The sequence below is a fragment of the Aplidium turbinatum genome, chromosome 7 (assembly GCF_918807975.1).
Source record: "Aplidium turbinatum chromosome 7, kaAplTurb1.1, whole genome shotgun sequence".
In the NCBI taxonomy this organism is placed as follows: Eukaryota; Metazoa; Chordata; class Ascidiacea; order Aplousobranchia; family Polyclinidae; genus Aplidium; species Aplidium turbinatum.
Window position 1 is genome coordinate 15,366,323 of NC_137478.1, and position 24,343 is coordinate 15,390,665.

The window sequence follows — 24,343 nt, forward strand, 5'->3', positions numbered from 1 at the left end:
AAAATTCAGCTATGCTCAAACCGCATTATATTGATATTTTCTAAATAGAAAATGGATTTATAAAATATAAATACAATACTGTTTCAGCATATAAAAATGCTGAATTTTACATCGAGTATTACGATTAGTTTTATGACCCACTTTTTATACAAAAAAGGATAGATGACTTTGATAAGCAATCTAATTGCAAAACCGCGCATGTTTACAAATATTCAACGTCTTGATATGTTGAATCAACGTAAAAATAGCTATCTGTCTAATGAAAGGAAAAAAGGAAAATCTATCATTGAGCTCCGCGTTTTACTTAGGCTGTGGTTGAAGCCAAAGTGTATAAAACCGCAATCATTTAAATAGTTTATTCTGCGCAAAAGCAAGCTTGACATACTCGTATGGAATGTGCAGGGCATAAAGGCTTTTCACAGCACTGACATTGGCCACGGTTTTTTGGTAGTTTATTTTTTCTGGCTTTGGCACCTTCTCAATAAGCAAACGCAGTAGGCTAGTTGTCCACCGTGGGGACTTCGCTTTGCACGTGAATGAACCAACCCATCCTTTGGTCGATGATATCGGTGCCACCCTTTGTGAAGTCGTAAAGCTTATACAAGCCTGGCTTCTTTTTTCCGTCATCCTTGGTAATCCCCAATAGAGGTTGCATGGTCGTCAACATCAACACATTCCGCATGCCAGAATTCTTCGTTTTTACTACATAAGAATGTAGGCTGAGATCGGCCTCACTCGTCTGACAATAAATTTCGTACGAAAATTTCTCCCTACCACTCACTTGCTTCACTTCCAGGGGTATTCTTTGTGATGATTGCTTGCCTGTAGTTCACCTTGTTTACTCGCTTACGTAATCTTGTGTGCCCTAGGTAATTGTACGCTTTTCTAGTTCTGTACTCTAGCCTTGCCACTGTTTCATCTTGCAGTTACCAGCTCAGTGGCCGAGTGGTTTCGCCTTCGGCTCTGGTGCTGGTAGATCTGAGATCGATTCCAGGTCGGGTCAAACCGAAGACTTTAAAAACGGTACCGATTGTGTTCTATCCTGCATAGCGCAGTGAGAATGAGTCGGGTAATACTGTGATAACATCGTAAACCTGATATAAATTTAAAATGAGCCCTGTCGCTAAAAGACCTTAGCTGTTGTAGAGCGACAATAAATAAAACCATAACATTATTATTATTATTATCTTGCAGTTGTACTGGCAGAACGAGGAGAATAGAATTGTGCAGAACTATGTCTACCGTAGATATATTTAGTTAACCTTATATTTGTTTTGTTTGTTTAGCACGAATTTAAGTTGATTAAAGCCAAGTTATGTTTCTAGTTTGGTTTATTTCGTAACAATTTAATCAACTTATTTATCTGGTGATGGAACGTTTGTTGAAACCGAAAGTGCTAGACCTTGACCCGAGTGACGCACTTGCTGCTAAGCACTACAGACATTGGCTGAAAACGTTTAACGCCTTTCTTGAAGCAGTTCAGCGTTCTGTGCCAAGCCATGAACCCTCTGAAGGCAACCATAGCTCTCAGAATTTCTCAGCAGTAGATAAACTAGCATTACTGCACTGCTATTTGTCACCTGAAGTGTACGACCTTGTTGAGGACTGTTCTACCTTCGACGCAGCAAAGGAAGTACTCGATAGAGCCTACTTAAAGGAGAAAAACGAAACTTTTGCCCGTCATCTTTTACTCACCAGGGAACAGAAGCATGAAGCACGAGAAGCACGAGAGCACAGAAGCATGATGAAACCATCACATCGTACGCAAGAGCACTCAAGGCACTTGCCCGAGATTGCCAGTGGCGAGCTATCAGCGCGGAAGATTTCAAAAAGGAATTAATTCGAGATGCATTTTTTACTGGAATCTCTTCTTCAGCTATCAAGCAGAAACTACTAGAAGAAAAATCACTCACCCTTGAAGATGCTATAGCTAAGGCTGAATTACTCGAACAAGCGCACAATCAATCCGGATGTCTTTCAACTACTCTTCAATCTTCCGTCGCTGCATCGTCAAGAAATGCCAATACTCCACTAAGGAAATGCTACTTTTGCTCCGGAAAACTGCACCCAGGTGGAAGGATGGAATGTCCTGCTCGGGACGCTTCTTGCCGAGCATGTGGAAAAAAGGATCATTTCGAAAGAGCCTGTTTAAAATCACAAAAAAGACAAAACAATCGTATCAAAGCACAATCTACATCTGCTTCAATACTGGGAGATCAGCACTTATCGTCTGGATCTGAAGATGGCATTGTCGCTTCAACAGTTTCTTCTTATTTATCGTCGGTTTTAGCCGGTGTGCCATCCTGTTTGTCGTCTTCTTCAGTTTCGGTGGAAATAGCCGGGAAACACATCCCTGCTCTTCTAGACTCCGGGGCATCTCATAGCCGTATTGACTGGAAGGTTGCGAAATGGCTTGGGCTGGATCCTCCATCAGGACCCACTTCTTCAGTTTCACTAGCTCGCGTAACTCAAAATTTTGAGTGTCTAGGAAAGACTGCTGCTAAAATGACTTTATTTAATCGCGAATATGATTTACAACTGGGAGTTGAACGCGAACTTTGTGCAGACATCATCCTCGGACAAGACTTCATGGCGCTGCATTGACGGGAGATTTTTGAATTTAACGGTAAAAAAGATGATATCATAATAGCACCTTCAAACTGTAGTGTTGCAGCGGCTAAAGTCACAGCACCTCGTCTATTCAAGAATCTGGATCCAGGAGTCCGACCAATCGTCACGAAGTCTAAACGTTTTAATCCAGAAGATCAGCATTTTATTCGTCAGGAAATCAACAAACTCCTTGCTGACGGGGTTATAGAGCCTTCTACTTCACCTTGGAGAGCTCAAGTTCTAATCGCAGATGACGGACGCCATAAAAAGCGGATGGTAATAGATTACCTCGCACCATTATTCTCGCACTAGATTACTCTCGCACTCTCGCACCAGTTTACACTTCTTGACGCCTTTCCTTTACCAAGAATTGATAACCAAGTGAATGCCATTGCCCACGGAAAGATATTCAGCACATTAGATCTAAAGTCAGCTTATTACCAAGTTCCCCTGTGCATGGAAGATCGAGAATACACTGCATGCGAAGCCGTAGGGAGACTGTTCCAATACTGTAGACTCCCTTTCGGAGTTACAAATGGAGTATCAGCATTTCAAAGAATTATAGACGATATTATCCGCAAGCATAAACTCCGAGGGACATATGCATATTTAGACAGCATCACAGTTGCTGGAACAAGTAAAGAAGATCATGATCATAAGCTCAAAGCTCTCTTGAAAGCTGTTGATGAAGAAGGTTTAACGTTTAATGATTCAAAATCTCTTATTTGCAAATACGAAATCGACGTACTTGGCTACAGGGTTTCTCACGGAGTAATCAAACCAGATCCCTCAAGATTGCAACCACTGCTGGATTTACCCGTTCCAAAGTGTAAAACTGAACTTCAAAGAGTCGTTGGGATGTTCGCTTACTACGCTCGTTGGATACCTCAATTCTCACAAAAGGTACGTCCACTAAACCTTGCAATTACTGGAAACACCTTCCCCTTATCTCAACTGGCGTTACAAGCTTTTGAATCATTAAGACAAGGACTTATGAATACTTGTCTATCGTTTATTCGTGATGACTTGCCCTTTCAGGTTGATTGTGATGCATCTGAACATACAATAGCTGCAACTTTAAACCAAGGGGGGAGACCGGTAGCCTTTTTCTCAAAAACACTTTCAAAATGTGAAAGAGCGTACCCTGTTGTAGAAAAAGAGGCTTTAGCTATAATCGAAGCAGTTAGACGTTGGTGTCACTATCTTCATGGTAAAAAGTTTAAATTAATTACTGATCAACGAGCTCTTTCATTTATGCTTGACCCAACTAGCAAAGGTAAAGTCAAAAATGCCAAAATTCAACTTTGGAGAGCAGAATTGGGTTGCTTCGACTACAGTGTAGAGCATCGGCCAGGAGTCGATAACGTTGCTCCTGACACTCTATCTCGTTCCAAAGTAATCGCTAGCTACTCTCAACAACCCAATCTAAAAGACATTCATCGCCAACTTGGGCACCCGGGAGTTACTCGTCTTTGGCAATTCACTCGTTCAAAAAACTTGCCGCTTTCTTTAGATGATGTGAAAAATGTTTGCAAAAGCTGTCGTTCGTGTTGTGAAGTGAAGCCTCGCTATCACAGCTTGGATAAAAACCAACATTTAATACGTGCCACGAGTCCCTGGGAAAGAATAAGTATCGATTTCAAGGGTCCAGTAAAAGGTGTCAAACCATACATTTTAATGGTTATTGACGAGTATTCTCGTTATCCATTTGCTTTCGCATGCAAAGACCAATCCTCATCAACGGTGTTAAAGTGTTTATCAGAACTTTTTGTACTATTTGGCGTTCCTGGATACGTACATAGTCATAGAGGTTCGGCCTTTATGTCCAATGATGTAAAAACCTACCTTACGAGTAAAGGTGTGGCTACCAGTAGGAGCACACCATATCATCCCACTGGTAATTCACAAGTAGAAAGAACAAATCAAACTATTTGGCAAACCGTACAGTTAATGTTACATGATCGTCATCTTCCGCAGGAGAGGTGGGAAGAAGTCCTACCTGACGCTCTACATTCAGCGCGATCATTATTATGTACCAGCACAAATGCTACGCCGCACGAACGTTTTCTTAGGTTTGAACGACGTTCAATGCTCGGGAAGAGTTTACCTGGTTGGTTGCTCCAACCCAGGATCTGTCTTGCTTCGTCGGTTTGTCAGGAACAAGGACGAGCCATTAGTAGATGAAGTTGAATTGCTCGATGCGAACCCTAGCTTTGCACATGTTCGATATCCAAATGGCAGAGAATCAACTGTATCGACTACAGACCTTGCTCCTTGTCCGCAAAAAGAAAAACCAGCAGAAGACAACAACGTTACCGCTTCACCTGAACTACTGGATTTAAATTCACAACCTGCACCAGAATCACCAAAGTCCGGACTTGAATCTCCAAAGTCTACACCTGAAAATCCGGTGGTTGAACACTCGCAGAAACCGGCCGTAATCGATGTTGAGGTTCCTCCCCTTCGCAGATCCTCTCGGGTACGAAAAGAACCTGACCGATATGGAGCTTATGTGAAACATTGATGTATCTATTTTCTTGAGACAACAAGTATCGAAATTTTAAACATGTTCATAAATCAGCGGGGAGGAATGTGATGATTGCTTGCCTGTAGTTCACCTTGTTTACTCGCTTACGTAATCTTGTGTGCCCTAGGTAATTGTACGCTTTTCTAGTTCTGTACTCTAGCCTTGCCACTGTTTCATCTTGCAGTTGTACTGGCAGAACGAGGAGAATAGAATTGTGCAGAACTATGTCTACCGTAGATATATTTAGTTAACCTTATATTTGTTTTGTTTGTTTAGCACGAATTTAAGTTGATTAAAGCCAAGTTATGTTTCTAGTTTGGTTTATTTCGTAACATTCTTCTACGTATAGCGTTGAGGGTTCCAGCTGACGTTATACCCCTGTCAAGCAACCACTGCGCGAGTGGTATGGAGGTGTACAAGCGGTCATAGAAAATATTCCGACCTTGAAGGTCACCGTGTTGTTCCAGGCTCATCACCATTCCTTTTACCAGTTCTTCTGTTCCACGAACGTAAAAATTAAATGGCTCTTCCTTCGGTTTACCTGAATAGACCGATGCCGCAAATGTGTATGGGAATCTGCTGGCGTTTACCGACTTGAACAGAAGGCCATATTTCGCAGGCTTGTTTGGATTATATTGCTTGAAGGCAATTTGTGTCCTCATGGGGTATAGCGTTTTGTCCAACGACAAGTAGTCACCTGGAATGACATGTTTGCCGCAGTTTTCGTTAAACATTTCGAAAACGACTCGAAATGCGGCCAACCGGTCATTCTTCCAACGTTGCGGCCTAGTATTTTGGTCGTCGAACGAAATGTTCGAAAACAAAAATTTAAAGCGGTTCTTGCTCATTGTTGCACTAAACACGGGATGCCCTTGCAGTTGATTGAACAATACATCCGTGGAATGACCAGCCTGTCCTAAAAGCCCCCGAAAATACCCCAATCCAACAAAGACCAGCATCTCCTCGTTGTTGGTTGGGCCAAAATAGCAGTACCTGCTGTCATCTAAAATTCTCTCTGGCAATTGAGAAATGAGTGTGGCAATTTTTCTATTTGTTTCTTGAACAATAATGTTCAAAATGTTTAAAGAAAAAAATAGTTCCCATGCTTGTCGAGGAGTCTTGGCTTCTTTGGCTTCTCCTCAAACACCAATCGGGCCAGATATAATGTTAGCCCGGCCCCTTCTCCCATTGTGCACCGGTCTCGCATTAGACCAAGTAATGCTGACGCCGCCCTCTTGTCTGTTCTTTGGCTTTTCTACAAAAGTTGTATAAGACTTCAGTGTGTCGGGAAACTCAACATCATCGTAGTTGTTCATGTCGAGAGAGGAATCTATGCTGTTCACCAGTCTTTTCGATGTTATAATCCGTCGTGGTGGCGCAAACTCCGGTTGAACATCGCCCATGGAAGGTAACTGGTCGTCAATCTCGATCGGAATCGCTGTTGCGGAAGTTGACGGAGAAGAATCCGCTTCTTCATCTGAATCGGAGTGCCATAAATCCTCCAAATCATCCGCCTGGCTTTCATCGTCAGAATCCAGTAAAACATGTTGCAATATTTTTTCAGCACTGAATCCTTGCCTTGCCATGTTTTATTTAAAAGCGAAAAGGACGTAATTTTTTTAATAATGGCGTTGAAATACTAAAGAAAATGTATAATGAAACAAATTGTTAGTCCCATGGAACTAGTTAGAAAAAAACTGTTACACAGAATTATAAAAATCAAGAATAAACCAAAACTTTGCAATATAATAAATTGTCAGACCTTTGTCAAAAATTGTGAAGTGCACTTTACATATTTACTGATGATGAAACTATATGAATGTTATGGTTATCTATGGTGATTCAGATTAGCTTCTTGAGCAATGCTTCACGTCTATGATAAACTACACGTAGAAGGGAAATCCAACAGGCGTTTGCACAATTTCGTCGTTTAGCGACGTAGATTCGACAAAAGCGGAGTAATAATTAGTAGGCCTACTTGGTATCAATATTGGCTGTTTCTGCAATGTTGCGTTATGACCATGAACGCCACGTGGCTTGAAAAACAACATTATAACGCTGAATGAAACCATGTGCATGAAACTGATAATCTATCTAATAAAATTATCTCTGATGTAAATTCAACGATTGGGCAATGGTATGTCTCAACAAAATTACCAAATATTCCATCATTTTGACGGCTAGAATGCATTGTTGAACCTAAACCAAAAAATGTAGATGCGCTGTTCATCCATAATTTTTGATATTTGTTTATATGTTTATTGAAAATAACCTGTCATTCTTGTTATTATATTGAAAATGAAAAGAGCAGTTTGCAAAACGTCTAGATTACCATGAATGCGGTTTCATCTATTTTGATTGTCCCTTGCTGTAGGCCTACTCAGGCAAGTTGTAATTATCACAATCTAACTTTTCCCAACTATGAGCACTATATCTCGATGCGCATTTGTGTATTGTGTGAAAATTTTGATGGTGTCCAAAAGTCAAATATTATTTACAAAATAACTCGGTCTCTTAGAATATCTTCATATGTCACATCAACAAATACTTTCCTGACTTACCAATAGGCCTAACTAAGGTAATAAAGAAACATTCTACTAACGGACAGTTCTGTGATAAAAAAATCCAAAAGTTTGATATTTCTTGCAAATGCCAACAATATAAGTTTTTCATAACAAGATGAAGTTCAATAGCATTACAAGAATTCCATCACCATAATTCAAAAAGAACCTTTCCATTACTTGGGTTGACCCTTGCGATTACTCCGCATATGGGTTATGTTATGTACCACTATAGTTCACCGTACTGCCGATTGCCTAAAGCATGAAAAAAGTTGCATCTGTCTGCGGTTGTAAGTTATATTTTTTTCTAAATTCAACTAAAACAGCTATTCGCATTATGAAACAGTTGGATAAGTGCCATAAATCAAACTATGGAATAAGTTTGTATCCCTATAAAAACGCCTGCCTGCAAAATGATACCATGTTCATAAAAATTACTAGATGTACATAACGCAATATACTTTATGATATTATATTTTCTGATTATACATTTCCAGTCCTTGTCACAGACTGCATAATGCTTACTCATTCACTTTCAATGTAACTGAAAGTAGTTGTTAGATAAAACCTACATATCACACGCGCTATCAAGTAAAAGCGTTCTATTTTACATTGATTCGATTGGCTCAATATGAGATGGCTACTTCTAAACTACACTTATGAAGGCAGAGTCTGCAATTACTTGAATTTTTGCAGGTGTTACCTACAATAAATAATGCGATTAATCGAATACAATTCTCACACAACTCGTGAATATGTCTAGTCAATCAGCGCTGACATAATGCTGGATGATGCATTATTGTTTATTGAATAATTTAGTAAATATGCGTAACTTCATCTGTTTGTTATTGTGAGACGAAACTAGGAAGAATGGAAATAGAAATGGATAAAATAAAGGTATTTTTATTCAACGTAAACGCGCTGCCGCGTGTCATTATCTAACTAAAATATCTCTCGCCGCTTGCCTATGTCGATTCATCGTTTTCTGACGTCACGTCCATTCGACAATAAACGATTTCTTTCATGCATTCTCAGTTCAGTTTGGCAGTTACCCGCCTTTCCGCCGATTCAACGTTGCAAGACGTCGCATAAGTTCATATCTTTAGTTTGGTAAACGGAGATAAGATTTCATTGTGACATTGCTATGCAAACTTATATTTCACATGAGACAACTTGACAAGTAAATACACAAGTTTTCACAATTTATGACGAGTTATAGCACATGGAAATGTTACGCTACAATTACTTTGCGAGGTACTGCATTGCGGTTTAGTTTATCAGTGACGGTGAACCTGGTACAAGAAGCCTCGAATATATTGATTCAACTAAGCCGCATCACGTATAAACGTGGTGGAACGATCGTCCTTTTCACAAAAGCGTGATGTTCTGGTTTATCCTACACAAATGAGAAGCGTATTGCATTTCAAATCTTTACATGTCGACTTGGAAATAAATGTTTACAAGTAAATGTGAGAAGCTTTGGGAACATCGACGCCTTTTCTGCTTTTGATAGTGTGTCTGACAAAAGGAAAGATTTGAAACCAAAATCATAATATGTTACTGCACAGCTTCTATAGTAGGTAAATTTGTAATTATTCAAAAAAGCGTTGTGGCCCAAACAGAACAATCTAAAAACAGTCCACAACGTTGAATATGTCACGAGAAATGAGAGTGAAACAAAACAAGTCGATCACTTTCAATACTTATCTTACATTTTACATCAAATCTACTCCAAATGACGCTGAGTCATTGCAATAACGTTGTAGCCTATGCTTTGTTTGATTGAAAGGACATAATTGTCTGCGAAAAACAATTCTCGCTCTAGATGCATTGGCATCAAGTCTTATGTTTAATTTTACGCAACTTCAACCGCAAGCATCGGTAACTCATCGTATCAAAGTTGAAGCTTTTCTTGTATCGACGTCGCTTATAAGCCGTGGTGAGAACAAAAGGTCCACGCATACTGTCAATTTCCTTCACGCTGTGAAGCAGTTAGGATTAACGAGACATGGGCCAAATTAATTACTTTCATCCAGCTGATGGGAAAATTTTGAACAATAGAATATGAAATATTTCAGAGGATGTGCTGACAAATGCCTTATATCTCTCAATTTATAACCTTTATTCGCTCAAAATTTCAGCTCAATAGAGGTGAATGAAAGTTAGGAAAAGTCAAGAAATCTCGTAGTCGCAGTCTCAGTGGTTTTAGAGATACAACTGTTGATGCAAAAAAGTTGAATTGACAGCCCCCCCCAACCTTCAAAGAGTTAATGGGTTAAACCGAAAAGCAGTCAATTAAATTCACGGATAGTTCTACTAGTGAAATGATATACTGTATATATGAAAACGCTTGAAGGACTCCAACGAATGGTTCAACACTGTTCCCGACAATTATTCACCAAATCAAACGTCATATAAAACCGTTATGTAGGGATTTTATATTACGGGATACGAAGCCTCATCCGTTTTTTTCCTTATCCCAACACTAGAAGGGCTAGTTTCAGGATACTTCCTTTTAGTGATTAGCAATAAGCTAGCGTGCAGCGTATCTGCAAGTGAGAAGTAACCAAAAGATTGTTGCTGTGGTACTTCAATTTGGAGAAGTTAAAGGAAATAAGTTGTTAACTATACAAATTTGTTAAAGTGCTTTTGAGAAGTACGTTAGCCCAAGGCAGGCTTATAGTTTGGTTGGCTTTGGACTTTGCTAAAACAAGTTATAATGTCTGCATTGAATCTATGGCCACCTTTTGCTTATGGACTGTAGCATTCACTAGTAAAGCCTAACACGTTAATTTGGTGTGGGATATATCATATAGGTATCAACTGTGGCAACAATTTGTTGGTGTGACTATTGCACTTCAAACCAGTTCACAGTTTAGCAGTGGAGACTATTTTCAAACTTTTCTTTAGTCTTATAGTCTGCTCTATATTTTAGTCAGTCAGTGACAGTAGTCAATTAGTTTATAATAATGATGACATTGAAGGTATGTTGGTATTTGTTAAACCTTAGATGTCATGTCATGTAGGTAATAAATATTATTAGATGTCATGTAATGTAGGTAATAAATATTATTCATTTGTTCAAATAATAACAATATTTATTTGCATCAGACAAAGCTGTCCATATCCAAAACAACGAAATAATACACAAACTGCAAACATCGAACAACAACAACGAAAAACAACAAATAATACACAAACTGCAAATGCACAAAATCTCACTAAATATGCTATCAACTGTTACAAGTTTACAGACAATGGTACGGTAGTGTTACAAGTTAGAAGAACTGAAAGTATTCAGAACGATAAAAACAATCAGATGACATGGCAGCCATCAAAACTAAATAATAGAATACATAGAATTATTATACTGAAGACAGTAATTTGATTTACGATGGCAGTCGGACCTCATCAAGGAGGCAACAATAGAGTTAGATGATACTTCACATCTTCCAACAAAAGAAAAAACATATTTCCGAAGGAATGCATCAAATGTTATGATGTTGCACAAGACTTGATGTTCATTGTTCACGTACGCTATAATGTTAAGGCAAATTGTGTAAAATTCTAAATTCTATTGTGTAAAAATTGTAAAGTGTAAAAATTGTAAAAGTGTAAAATTCTAAAATTGTGTAAAATTCTAAATAAAGCAGAAATCCTGTTATTAGCAGAATGAAAACTAAGTGGATTGCCCATATACTTTTTAATTGTTTTATTTATGTAAAATCTGTCACTTGTCTCAAATAAAACAGTTTTTATACCAGAAAATGCTTCACACATAAAACCTAGGCAAGGTATTGATGTCATAGGTAATTCTGTAGTTTTAACGTACTAATCATTCTTATACTTTTAGTACTATTTATGTATAACTATATAATGCATTTGACCATTAATTCATAAAATGGTTAACACTTGCTATGTACCCGGATGTACAACTGGATATAAATCAAGTAGCGAGGTTAAAACTTCTCTGTTCAAATTTCCCAATGATGTTGAACTGAGGAAAAATGGGTGCGAGCAATACCATGAAAAAATTGGAAGTTGATTGATTGATTTTGATATTCCAACTTCTTGCTTTGAACACATTTTGGAACACTCATGCAAGCCATGTTTTTCTGACACATGCTCTCAGTAAGTCAAAAAGTATGTTTACAGTATTTTTTGTTAATCTAAGTAACTGAAGTTACTTTGTTTTATTTCGTTTTGTTAATCGTAAACTAAAATTTTGACTTGTGCAGATAAAATTGATTTATCACATATATATCTTGATACAGCTTCGGTAGAGAGTTTGTCTTGTTAAACCATAGGCATACGAAGCCGAGCAACGTTATCAAGTTTAGCATATTTAAAGATTATTATATTTACAAAAACACAAAACTACGCAACAATTAAATATCGAACGTTTTCGACATCACAAGATGTCCTCTTCAGGAATAACATACATACAACTTTATGTATGTTATTCCTGAAGTTGTATGTATGTTATTCCTGAAGAGGACATCTTGTGATGTCGAAAACGTTCGATATTTAATTGTTGCGTAGTTTTGTGTTTTTGTAAATATAATATTCTTTATATAATATATGCTAAACTTGATAACGTTGCTCGGCTTCGTATGCCTATGGTTCAATATATATCTTGGTTAAATACACAAACCGTTTTATCGCATGAGATTCTTGAATACTAAACCATAGCACAATTGGATAATCGCATGTATCATAAAAAATTTGACAATTGGACTATGCAATTATCCGGTTTTGTCTATTTTATATTGTAATCTAATATGCTTGTTTGCAATATAAAGAAATATGCTTGCTTATCAATTTTGCATGACTGTCATTTACATTAACTTCAGTGTTCTTGAAAGTTGCAATGTATTAACTCTTAAACATATGACACATTTTAAGACATTTTCCATGAATCAACTAGTCGAGGATTGGAATTTTATGCTGAGGATCACCCATCTTTTCTTGAAACCGCTCGATTTATCAAAATGGTGGAGAATTTGTGGAAAGTGATGTTTGTGAAACATCAGTTTAAAGGTTAGAGCAACTTCACATAAATATTATATAACATTTTGCTGCAAAGGCACACATGAAGAAGTATATTTGTTTATTCTTAATTGTTTAATTATTTGTGGAGACTGAAGCTTTCTGGCATGTTACCTCCAAAATTTGTATGACTGATTACAAAGAAAAAATATACATATTAGAACACATTATCTTCATAAAGTACTGTCATTAGGCTACCCAAAGATTATGCTTATGCCGAAATTAGTTGAAGCTTCTTAGATAGATACTACATTTACTCAATGTTTCAGGTAATAAAATACAAGATGATGCTGTCTTTACTTCAACAAGAAGCTTTGCTAGCTGGAGCCAAATTGTCATCCTTAAATTTCCCAGCGATTACAGCAACAAAAGTTGCATTGTCAGTAACTTGGCTGGTTGATTTTTTTAGGATTGTGACATTAGATGACCTATCCACATCTGACATGAATGTGGCATACTATGTTGCTGGGTATATTGACAGAAGCATTTGTCCTCGTAGGAAATGTAATGCTTGCAAGGAACTTCTTGTTGCCGGTCAAGATGACACTTTAGTGGAAGAAAGCAATGAGTGTTGCAAGCTTCTTGCTTTAGCTGATCTTGGTGGTTTATCCAAGCCAACAGAACTATGTTTTATTGTAACCTCTCTTGCAGTGCACCATTATTATGCTGTGTTATTAGAGTGTTAGAGTGGAAAATTAAAAGGAATTTAAAAGGAGGACTGTTCACTATTGGAAATCAACGTAATATTTTTGTTTCCGCTCTCACGGAATGCGCAGTGTCTCAGTTTAATTACCTTCTTGTCATCGTATCTTTAAAGTGTGATTCTGGTCATGCAAGCTTTAAAATGATTGTAGAAACTGCTTTCAATTGTGTCGCAAAGAATGAACTTAACGTTTTGAAGACATTAAAAAAGATTTGGTTGCCAGTTCATCGCGAAAAATTCAAAAACTACCTTCAAAAAACTAACTGTAAGCAATCATTAAATATATATTGAGAAGAGGTTGCTTGGTTATAGAAGAACCATATTTATTATACATTGTGTAATTGTTTACTTATGTTATGTACATGACAATGTTTGATATGTGAATATTGTTTATAATGCTCTGATATGTGAAATGTATGCAACATAGCTTTATATAGCCTGTAGCATACAATATGCATAGGCCTATGTCAGTTTATTAATAAATGTCATATAAGCGTTTTGATACATTTATTACTTTATTAGAACGTTGTTGCCATTCTTTAGTGACAATACATTCATATGTTCAAAATTGATGGTGCTGTTCGATGTGACTGCGTATCTACTTAAATTGTGCAGTGACCCTTCTAGTGTTGGCGGATAAGCGGAGTTTCGCGTCCCGTAATATAAAGTCCCTACCGTTATGGTCTACTTAACCTAGCTGGCATCTTACGTCATGGAAATTGCTAGAAAATGTCCAAATATTGCACCATCGGTCGTAAGACCTGATGAAATATTGCATTAGCCGCTTGAACACCAGTTTGAATGACTTCATAATTGTCTTTTATTATTGCGTCACAGTACTGCGTACGTGAGTTTGAGATATTGCAAATCATTCTGGTTATTCGTAAAATTGTTTGTTGGAAGTCAGTCGCATATTTAACTGTTTGCTTGGTGCTTGCTAGCTGGACAAATTTTCCGTCTTTTATCTAAGTAATCTGTTCTGTAGTGACAAGTTTTAGTGGTGTACGGCGTTGCACCCCATTTTCGACAGCTTTGAAGCTATTTTTACAGAAATACAAATTTGAATAAACGTTTCGAAGGAGTGTTTCTTTTTCGGTCATTACATGCAGACGAACGGATTCGGGAATCTTATGTCACAATTTTCCCACGAAGAAATTATGGTTTACCGCTGTGACCAACCACTTCCAGCAATTAATCAAAGTAACAGTAAACAGCAATAGATTCCAACGCTTGCGGCTTTTGATCGAGTCTAACGTGATCCACTCACAGCTTCTCATACGATTCTAATTTCAATCAGAAATTATATTAGCATCAACTTTGCTTTACTCGTATTCAATACTTCAACTCTCGATCAACAATAATCTTTGCGTCTATCAACCCTATCTTAATACGACACGGGGTTTTATGAGGACACCCCACTCTATTAGTGAAATATTTCACCGAAGGAATAATGCTAGAAATGTGAAATTTCTTGACTTTTAGTTTTTATTATTTGCGAATTTTCTAAACCTGAACTGGTCATTTTTCTACCTTCCTGCCCTTCACAATCAGCATTTCGTCTCAGATGACTAGACATTTTCGTGCAATGGTAGTTATATAAATGTTAGTGTTAGTTAGTGCAATATAAATGGTAGTGTCATTGGATTTGGATTCAAAACACGTCATTGGATTCAAAACACGAGCAGCAGTAACGCGGTTAAAAGCTGCTTTAACATTTCCAATCTTAACATTACGCACAGGAACTCTGGCACCAGCATCCTCTTTGCCAATCGAATCCAGAGAATCACGTGACGTCATATAAAAATCATGCAGAAGAAACTAGTGTTTCCTATTGTTGTTAGGGCCACACTGACGACAGTTGTTTGCATGAACGCAATCCCTAACCATATGCTGGCGCAAACAATTCAAGCATTTGCCAGCTTTCACAATGACATCTCTCCGATCTTTAGGTGTCAAGCGCAAAAATTCTTTACAATTAGACAAAAAATGATATTCAACTTGACCACGTGACGAACAATAAATACATGCTGGTATGTCTCTACGTCTGGCCACACCGCCGCGCGGTGCGCCAACAGCAGTCGAGTACTGCGAACTCCCTGAAATCACATTATCATGGGGTTTTACCGACGTCTGCCAAACCGAACAAGAAGGCAATTTTCCTTTGCCAAACTTTTTAAAATGCTGCGACTCACCAGAATCGGCCATTAACATAATGCTAAAATCAGTCGACTTGCGCGTTTCCTCCCGTACTACAAAATCGAACAAACCCTGAAAAGTAGGCTCATCAGTACCGCCATACTGATCACCTAAAAAGTCAAGATAACGCTGCTTAGCGTCAAACGGGAGTCGCTTAGCCAAAGCCAAAACAAAACGTCCTTCCAATTTATCACGCTGACCATAAGCTTGCACGTAAAGCAGACACTGCGACAATTCATCTTTAAACTCTTTCAAATCACTGGAAGAGGTCGAAGTCAATTTGCTACCATAGCGATACTTTCTAATTTCCGGTTCGGCGAAAAGACCTCCACGAACCCCAAAACGCTGGGACAAGCGAGCTAACGACATTTCTATCCTGTCTTCTTCTGACAAGCCAGGAGTGTCGGAAACCAAATTAACAATCGTTTGCGCAGCTGTTCTAACACAAGCTGCTTGTAACAAAGTCAAACGAGTTCCTTTAAAGGGCGAAGCTGCCATTAAGGCTGTAACACGATTTTTAAAAACGATAAATGGCATATTACTACCATCGTAACCAATCAAGGCCGCCTTATCGAAAAACGTCCTACTATTTTGGTATTCAAAAAAGCAATCCTGCTGTTGAGAACTCGATTTAGCGGGAGAAGACAAGCTATATCCTTTAAGGGGCTGAGAGGGCTCAGTCACATGCACAGCCCGATCACGCTCCTCACACACGTTAAAATCAATAGACGCGACACGTCTCTCACAACCACTCAAATTACGTGTAGCTGGGCGATCAAAAACTAGCGGTGCAGAAAACTGTGAAGGGGGCAAAGCATTACTGCTAATCGCGGCCTCGTGACCTGTACGCTCTGGGGGAGGAGTTCGGATAAAATTCGCAGGCCTTGGCTCTTCTAGAGCCTTCGGAAGACCCTTAGCCGCGGCCCCGAGACCTCCTGAAACAGCTTGAAAACGTGTGAATTGCACTGGTCTACTTACAGATTGAACAGGCGTCTGGAAAAGGTTATGTACATTTAACTGCGATTGATGTTCACTTCTGGAATGCCTAGAAGAGCTGTACGTAATATTTTACAAGCCGTGTACAGCTCGGCTTGGCTAAGAGTTCTCCTTATTACGTCAGGATACACCTAGCTGCGTCCGTCAATATCTGCAACCTCCACTTGTGTCAACGCGCGTCTTTCTCCTCACTGTCCAACAGCAACAGACCAATTGTTCGGAGTTTTAGCGGTTTTCTATTAAAGAACGAAACACATATGAATAGGCTATTGGCACAGAATACTAAATAGACAGAACGCTAATAATTTTGGTTGAGTTAGTTTGACAATTATGGATCTATGGTATTATAATAAATTCACAATGTTATTTACCAAACTATTTTGTGTCCACGGTGCAGATAATCCAAAGTGACGCAATTAAGCGGATGATTCCAATATACAGCAAGTCAGCAACAAACAAAACAATACCACTGCAAAGGTCTAATACAAAGTTTTGCTGTGAAATAAAACAAATAACATACGGTAACTATATTTCAACTATTTCTTTTCTCTGCATTATGACTACTAGGCCTACCTCTAGCTCTGACATTGCAACCATACTCAACAAATCAAATACTGTACATAAACTCGGTCAGTGAAAGAATTTACATCATAGAAACGACGCTTTCGTTGGTGTTGTCCATCTGCCAATCTTCTTCGCTACACTCGACTGCCCAGAGATACCAATAAATTGAGGTCATCGACTCTTCGTCGCCGAAGCGAAAACAATCCTTTAGCAATCCAATTTACGCTTCATTTAACTGACCAGCGTGATGACGTCGCACACAACTTACGGCACAAACAAAAAGATATAAAATATTCTACACTCCACCCAAAATATGGTACTACATCTAAACAACATATTTTACAAGCAAAATATTTTAACAATCATTTTCTTCATTTCTACACAACCACATGGGTGGCGCGCCTCTAAGTTGTTCGTCAGCAGGTATGATTAAACACAATTTGGTGATGGGACGTTTAATTTCGTTGTTTTTTGTTTTTACCAAAACCGACCGAACCACTTCATTTTTGTCAGGATATGTCTGTAGTACACGGCCTAAAAGCCATTGTGATCTCGGAACAGATTGATCAACTAACAAGACAATGTCATTTTGCTCCAGATTTTGTCTTAGCTTTTTCCACTTCTGACGATGAGCAATTGTTGGCAAATACTCCTTGATCCACCTTTTCCAAAAGACATCAGCGAGGTATTGTACCTGTCTCCAACGATTAGACCAGTTTACATCACCTTCCGTGGTCTCAGTCAAGGGCAAATTGTTATTTGGTTTTACCATTAGCAAATCGTTTGGTGATAGCGGTTTATCGGTTTTTTCTACAAAGGTGATGGGAGTCAAGGGTCGAGAGTTTACAATTGCTTCTACTTCCACAAACAGTGTGCTCAAATTCTCGTCCGTATATGTACTGCGTGGAGACAAAGACAACAAGATTTTTCGTACTGAGCGTATCAACCTTTCCCACGCTCCTCCGTGGTGACTGGCTGAAGGGGGATTGAAATGCCAGTCTATTTCCTTCTGAAGAAGGAAGTTTTCAATCCTTTTCTGATTCCAGGTGCGCATAGCACTTCTGATAACCTTTTCCGCTCCGACAAAATTCGTTCCATTGTCCGAATAAATGTGAGCTACTTCGCCTCTTCTGGCGATGAATAGTCTCAAGGCGTTTATGAAGGAATCAATAGTCAAGGAATGTGCAATTTCCAAATGAACTGCTCTTGTTGTTAGGCAGGTAAAGATACATCCATATCTCTTAACTAAACTCCTACCCTGTTTTACATTGATAGGACCGAAGTAGTCAACGCCCGTGGCAAAAAAGGGGGGTTGATTTGTTTGCATACGACACGTCGGTAAATCTGCCATCAGTTGCTCACCAGGTGTCGCATTCTGTTTCCTGCATACTGTACAGTCCTTTATCACTCCTCGAATGGCAGAGCTACCTTTCTCCACCCAGTATACAGTCCGTAGCGCTGTGAAAGTATGGTTTATACTGGAATGACCAGCACTCACATGAAAATGTTGAATTACCAGTTTAGTTAGCCATGAATTATGAGGCAAAATGACTGGATGCCTCAAATTGAAGTCTACTGGTGCCTCAGACAGACGTCCGCGAACTCTAAGGGTTTCTTCATGCAAAAAAGGGTTCAACTTAAGCATAGCGATAGGACAATTTTGTTTCGATGCATCTTTACCTTTTGACAAAAGTCACGTGCTGGGAAACATTTCCTTTGCTCATGTTGTATCAAACGTTTTTCGGCTACCTTCAGCTCATCTACAGATAGCCGCGGAGATGCATTTACCTTTCCAGAAGGCCTTGAACCTTTCGACTTAAGAAACTCAAAGTATCTCAGCCACCAGGCAGTTGCCTTTTTCAACCGATGTAGCGATGAAAAACTACTAATCAAACGGTCGGTAGGCGTTTCTGCATTGAAACATGAAAGGACCTGACTGGTAAGGACAACTCGTCTTTCAAGCATAGGAAATTCATCCGACAGTTCAGATAGTTTCTCCAGCTGATACGGCCAATGTTCAGGAGACTGGACCAGGAATTGTGGACCTTTCAACCACCGAGAAGATTCAACAAGTGCCCCAGCAGACATACCACGAGACACATCGTCTGCCGGGTTGAGCCTTGTAGGCACATACCTCCAGTTCGCAATCTCACTGTGTCGCTCAATTTCCGCCAGTCGGTTTGCTACGAACACAGGAAATCTCTTGCGGCTGTTGTAAATACTCTGTAACACCGCGGTAGAATCAGACCAGAACACCGATTCGCAATCTTTCAACCTCAGCTCCTCCCGAAGTAGTACATCCAACCTCACAGCAGCAACTGCGGCAAGCAGTTCCAATCTTGGAATTGTAGTGGCATTGGAAGGAGAGAGATGACATTTAGACATTAAAAACGTACAGTACGATTTTGAGTTTTGATCGACCATCCGAAGATATGATACGGCACCATATGCTACACTGGAAGCATCTGCAAAATGGTGCAGCTCATATTTTGTGATGACTCTATCGCCGGGAGGTTTCAGACATCTTTGTACACGCATGTTCTCTAACAAGGGAAGACTGGCGAGCCACGCCCTCCAGCGGTTAGCATGCTCTTCAGCAATTGGCTCATCCCAGTCGTATTCATTCAAATTTCTCAAGATCAGTTTGGCTTCAAGCGACACCGGGGCTACAAATCCAAGTGGATCAAACAAGGAGTGAGACATAGACAAAATCCCCCTCCTCGTATATGGTTTCTCAGGAATTTCCACTTTCACTAAAAACTCGTCTCTTCGAACGTCCCAGTGGACCCCAAGAACACGCTCGTTAGCGCAACTATCCATAGCTAAACTTTTGTGAAACTGAGAATGTTGGTCGTTGGGAACCTCATCAAGCACGTCTTCATTGTTAGACAGCCACTTGGTCAAATTGAAACCGGCCATGCTTACAATCGATCGGAGTTCCTTTATTAAACACTTAGCCTCATCTACGGTTGCCACTGACAACAGACAGTCATCAACATAGAAATTATTGTTCACAATTTCTGAAGTTTTTACGGAAAACTCATTGCCAAACAGATGCGCGGCGTGCTTCAGACAAAACGAGCAACAGCTAGGCGATGACGTTGCACCAAATAAATGCACAGTCATCCTATACGGGACAGCAGGCTTCGCGACATCACCGTCAGGCCACCATAGAAAACGAAGGGCGTCTCTATCATCAGGCTTGACCTTGACCTGATGGAACATCGCTTCAATATCAGCAGTAATGGCTATGGGCTCCTTTCTGAATCGATTCAGCACACCAACCAAGCTATTGATTAAGTCAGGTCCCTGCATAAGGTTTTGATTAAGCGAATCTCCTCTGTACTTTGCTGCGCAATCGAAAACGATTCGCAATTTTTCAGGCTTTTTAGGATTAACAACGCCATGGTGGGGAAGGTACCAAGACAAATCGTTCAATATTTCGTGTTCAGGAACTCTTTCCGCATAGCCTCGCTCGACGTAACCTTGCATCACAGAAACGTATTTCTTATGATAAGTGTCATCATTTATCAAACGTTTTTTCAATGTCTTCAACCTGCATTCTGCCATGGAGCGATTGTTTGGTAACTGAATATCTTTATTTCTCCACAGTAAAGGAAGTTGGAAATGTCCATCGATTAACTCAACAGATGTTTCCATCATACCCAAAGACACTCTATCCTCTCTAGAGTTAGGACAGTCCAACTTTCCAGGGTAAACATGTTCATGAGGTGGCAACAAGATCTCAGCATCACGAGAAGCCGACAAGAACATGCAGGAATAGTCGCACGTTTTCTCTAATGCGCCTGATTCTTTACAAATGGATGGGCCATACAACACCCAGCCGAGTGGAGTCTTCATAGCAGCAGGAGAGCCTCTTTTGCCGTAGCGACTATCCAACACAGACAGTAAGAATGGCGCATCGGCGCCGATTAGAAAGCCAACCGACTTGTCTTCCAATTCGGGAAACTTTATTCCCTTGAGGTGGCTAAGTTCCTCAATTTCTTCAAAGTCCGGGACAGGTTTTGCTCTGACTGGTACCTTGTCAACAGTCAAGACTTGAGACAAACATTCCTCTGTTTCACCATTAAGTGGTTTCACAATCAGAGACAACATCATGCCTTTCATTGTCTCCCGTTTTGTTGCCATAGTCTGAATGGGTACTTCCCTTTCTTTCCCAGTAGCGTTTAATCTTTTGGCAACGCTGACGTCACAAAACGACATTTCCGAACCTGTGTCAAGAAACGCGTAAGTGGTGACTTCCCTACCCTTGTAGCAAACCCTCACAGGAACAGTCAGGAGGAAAGGCTTTTCAGAAGACTTTTCACCGTTTACGCTATGGCACGCGTTTGTGCATACTGTGGCATCTTGACCGCCGTCATGTTTGTGCAGCAACGTGTGATGTAGTCCCGTGCATCCTTCCACTGTACAGCTTTCCTTCGACTTGCAATCAGCGGCTATGTGCGATTTTAAAAGGCATCTAAAACACAAGCCTTCCCTTTTTAACATCGCAAAGCGTTCATAGCGATTCAAGTCTAGAAACTTGCTGCACTTGTCCAACCTGTGCTGGCCCTTGCACAAACAGCATTGTCCAAATCTATTACCACTAGGAGAGGGGGTAAGACTTTCTGATCCAGTGTTGAAAACCCCAACTTTGTGACGTCGGACAGGCGGTAGTGGCTTAGACTCGTTAGACTTCCTTCCGGGACCGAACACATGACGACCAAATAGCGAGGCTGCAATTTCAGACTGCTCACGTACAAAAGCCGCAAAGTCACAAAACTTTGCTTGATGACCTGTTTTTCTTTGGATTTGGACAGAGGTCTTTACCCATTCCACAGCCAAGTCATGGGGCAACTTGTCCACTAAATGCAGCATGGTCCCCAATGAGTTGAGGCTCGCATACTCTCCAATGTCTCTGAGCGTTGCTAGAGACTTGTCCAGGACAACGAAGAATTTGGCCAACCTCTCTACATCTTCTGCTCGTAACTGCTTAAAAGCTTTCAGGGTCTCTTCACAGCAGTTCGCTATGATATGAGGCTGGCCATAATCATAGTACAATCTCTGTCGTGCAAACTTGTAGCCCTGAGTTTCATCGGCTGTGTAATGCTCAACCTTTTCTCGAACACGAGGAGAACATTGCTGAAGCAGGTATACCAGCCGCAACTCGTCGCTTGGCAGTTTTGAGGCGATATGCGCTTCAAAGTTATGAACAAACATTGAATACTGTAACGAGTCACCATCAAATTTCTGGATAACTGGCCTTGGCAAAAAGGAATCTTCTATTGGGCCTCCGCTATGACGACTAGCTCTCTTTTCATCAACTGGTTGCCGCGATTGCGAAAACCCTACCACAGTTGGCTTTTCGCTTTCCCTTGTGTCATCAGTGGCGGGAACATAAACGGACCGTCCAGTGTCTAAATCTACATTACTGTCCCAATTACCATCCGGATCCGATTGTTGGAGATATTTCGACAGCAGTGAAGCAGAATTATCTCGCATCGAAATGGGTGGACTGCGCTCAGTGGAATTGCGATGCTGGTTGACACTTTCAAAACCAGTCTCATCCAAAACCGTAAATTGGCGACCGCTCTGAGATTCTTCTTCCCAAGCTTCGGCTTCCAATTCAGCCATTTCAATTTCCCTATCCGCCTCTCTCATGGCGGCTGCCCGTTTAGCAGCTTCTTGTCTTTCAGCTTCCAAAAATCGCTCTGCTGTCTGTGCCTTTGCGAGTTTGGCCAATTTCACTTTCACTCTACTCTCTCGTTGTTTGAAGCGTGTCGACGACGCTGCAGAGCTGCGGCTGCCTCGCGAAGAAACATTTGAAACGCTATCAAAAGCAGAAACTGAACTTTCGGGCAAAGGGGGATAACCTTGTTTAACTGACATTTGAAATTTAGGTCTGACGAACAACTTGAGATAAAGTGAATAACAAAACACATGCAATTTAAATCAAACTAGTCAACAATAATCACAATCAGTAAGCTATGTTAATGTAATAGCAGATGTCAATTAAATCAAATTAGTCTACAACCACAATAATAGACTAAACAGTAGCCACAAAATCTTACAACACTATAAAGTAAGAAAGGCACAATTACACTAGTTTGAAAACTGATGAACGTAATATTTTACAAGCCGTGTACAGCTCGGCTTGGCTAAAGCCTGGTCTACACTACACAATATTTTGAGCTGAGCTTGGCGCATTCTTTGTTTATTTAAGACAAAGCTTCTCTCGTCTACAGCGCCGCCTTCGGCTTGAAAATGTCTGGTCATCGCGAGCTTTTTTTTACGCTCTGGAGAGATTCGCTTGACCAAGGTTCTGGCTCAAAATGTAGTTTGAGCTCAGATCTTGGCATTTTGTGGGACTTTGGCGGAAAGGCAGTTTCAGTTTTCTGGAAAGATGGTACTCTGTTTCAGTTAATAGGTTAGTTGGTGAGTGTAGATAAAAATTAAAAGGTTAGGTTTAAAAAAGTCTTACATAGGCCTACTTAGCTGTTAGTTTGGTTAAGGTGGCACTTCACTAGGATGTTGGTATGATTAAAGTTGGCCTTCCAGCTAGTATGGTGGTCCTACCTCTTAGACGGATTCAAACTATCTTTAGCTGTTGGTCAGGTTCAGGTAGCACTTCACCAGGCTTTTGGTCAAACTTGGGTTGGCCTACCTGCTAGCCTTGCATTGATTGCAGTGTTCAACTGTAGAAGTTAAAGGATTGCTGTAGGTCTACAATACTATTCTAGATTATTTTCAGTTGACCTATTACACTGTGTCAGTACAGCGATGGATGCGTTTGATTGATAAGTTTGAATCAATTGAAGGCGAATTTCCAGCCAGATGATGTAACCAAGCAGAAAGTGACGTTGTTAGCGCTTGAATGCACACGGTTGCAAGATCAAATTTGCCAGTGTAGACAGTTTTTAGTCAGTCGAGGCTGGACAAGGCAGGCGTTTGCGCTTTTCGGGCTTGTAGTGTAGACCAGGCTTAAGAGTTCTCCTTATTACGTCAGGATACACCTAGCTGCGTCCGTCAATATCTGCAACCTCCACTTGTGTCAACGCTCGTCTTTCTCCTCACTGTCCAACAGCAACAGACCAATTGTTCGGAGTTTTAGCGGTTTTCTATTAAAGAACGAAACAC

General features: G+C 40.1%; 1 protein-coding gene and 1 long non-coding RNA gene across 3 annotated transcripts; one reads left to right on the plus strand and one right to left on the minus strand.

Annotated features, from left to right (window-relative positions):
* The first annotated feature begins 11,562 nt into the window (after positions 1-11,562).
* Positions 11,563-14,366, plus strand: LOC145774691 (uncharacterized). Of its 2 annotated transcripts, none has more exons than XR_014290038.1 (3): positions 11,563-11,829; positions 12,604-12,738; positions 13,017-14,366. It is a non-coding gene; the product is annotated as an uncharacterized LOC145774691 (long non-coding RNA). The 2 variants fall into 2 exon arrangements; XR_014290039.1 differs by having other exon boundaries at positions 13,157-14,366.
* Positions 14,367-17,561: 3,195 nt separating this feature from the next.
* LOC145773780 (uncharacterized) lies at positions 17,562-23,095 on the minus strand. Its single transcript, XM_082584910.1, has 2 exons — positions 18,943-23,095; positions 17,562-18,664 (listed from the first exon to the last, which is right to left on the minus strand). The coding sequence occupies exons 1-2, from the start codon at positions 23,093-23,095 to the stop codon at positions 17,562-17,564; spliced, it is 5,256 nt and encodes a 1,751-aa protein (XP_082441036.1).
* Positions 23,096-24,343: the final 1,248 nt, after the last annotated feature.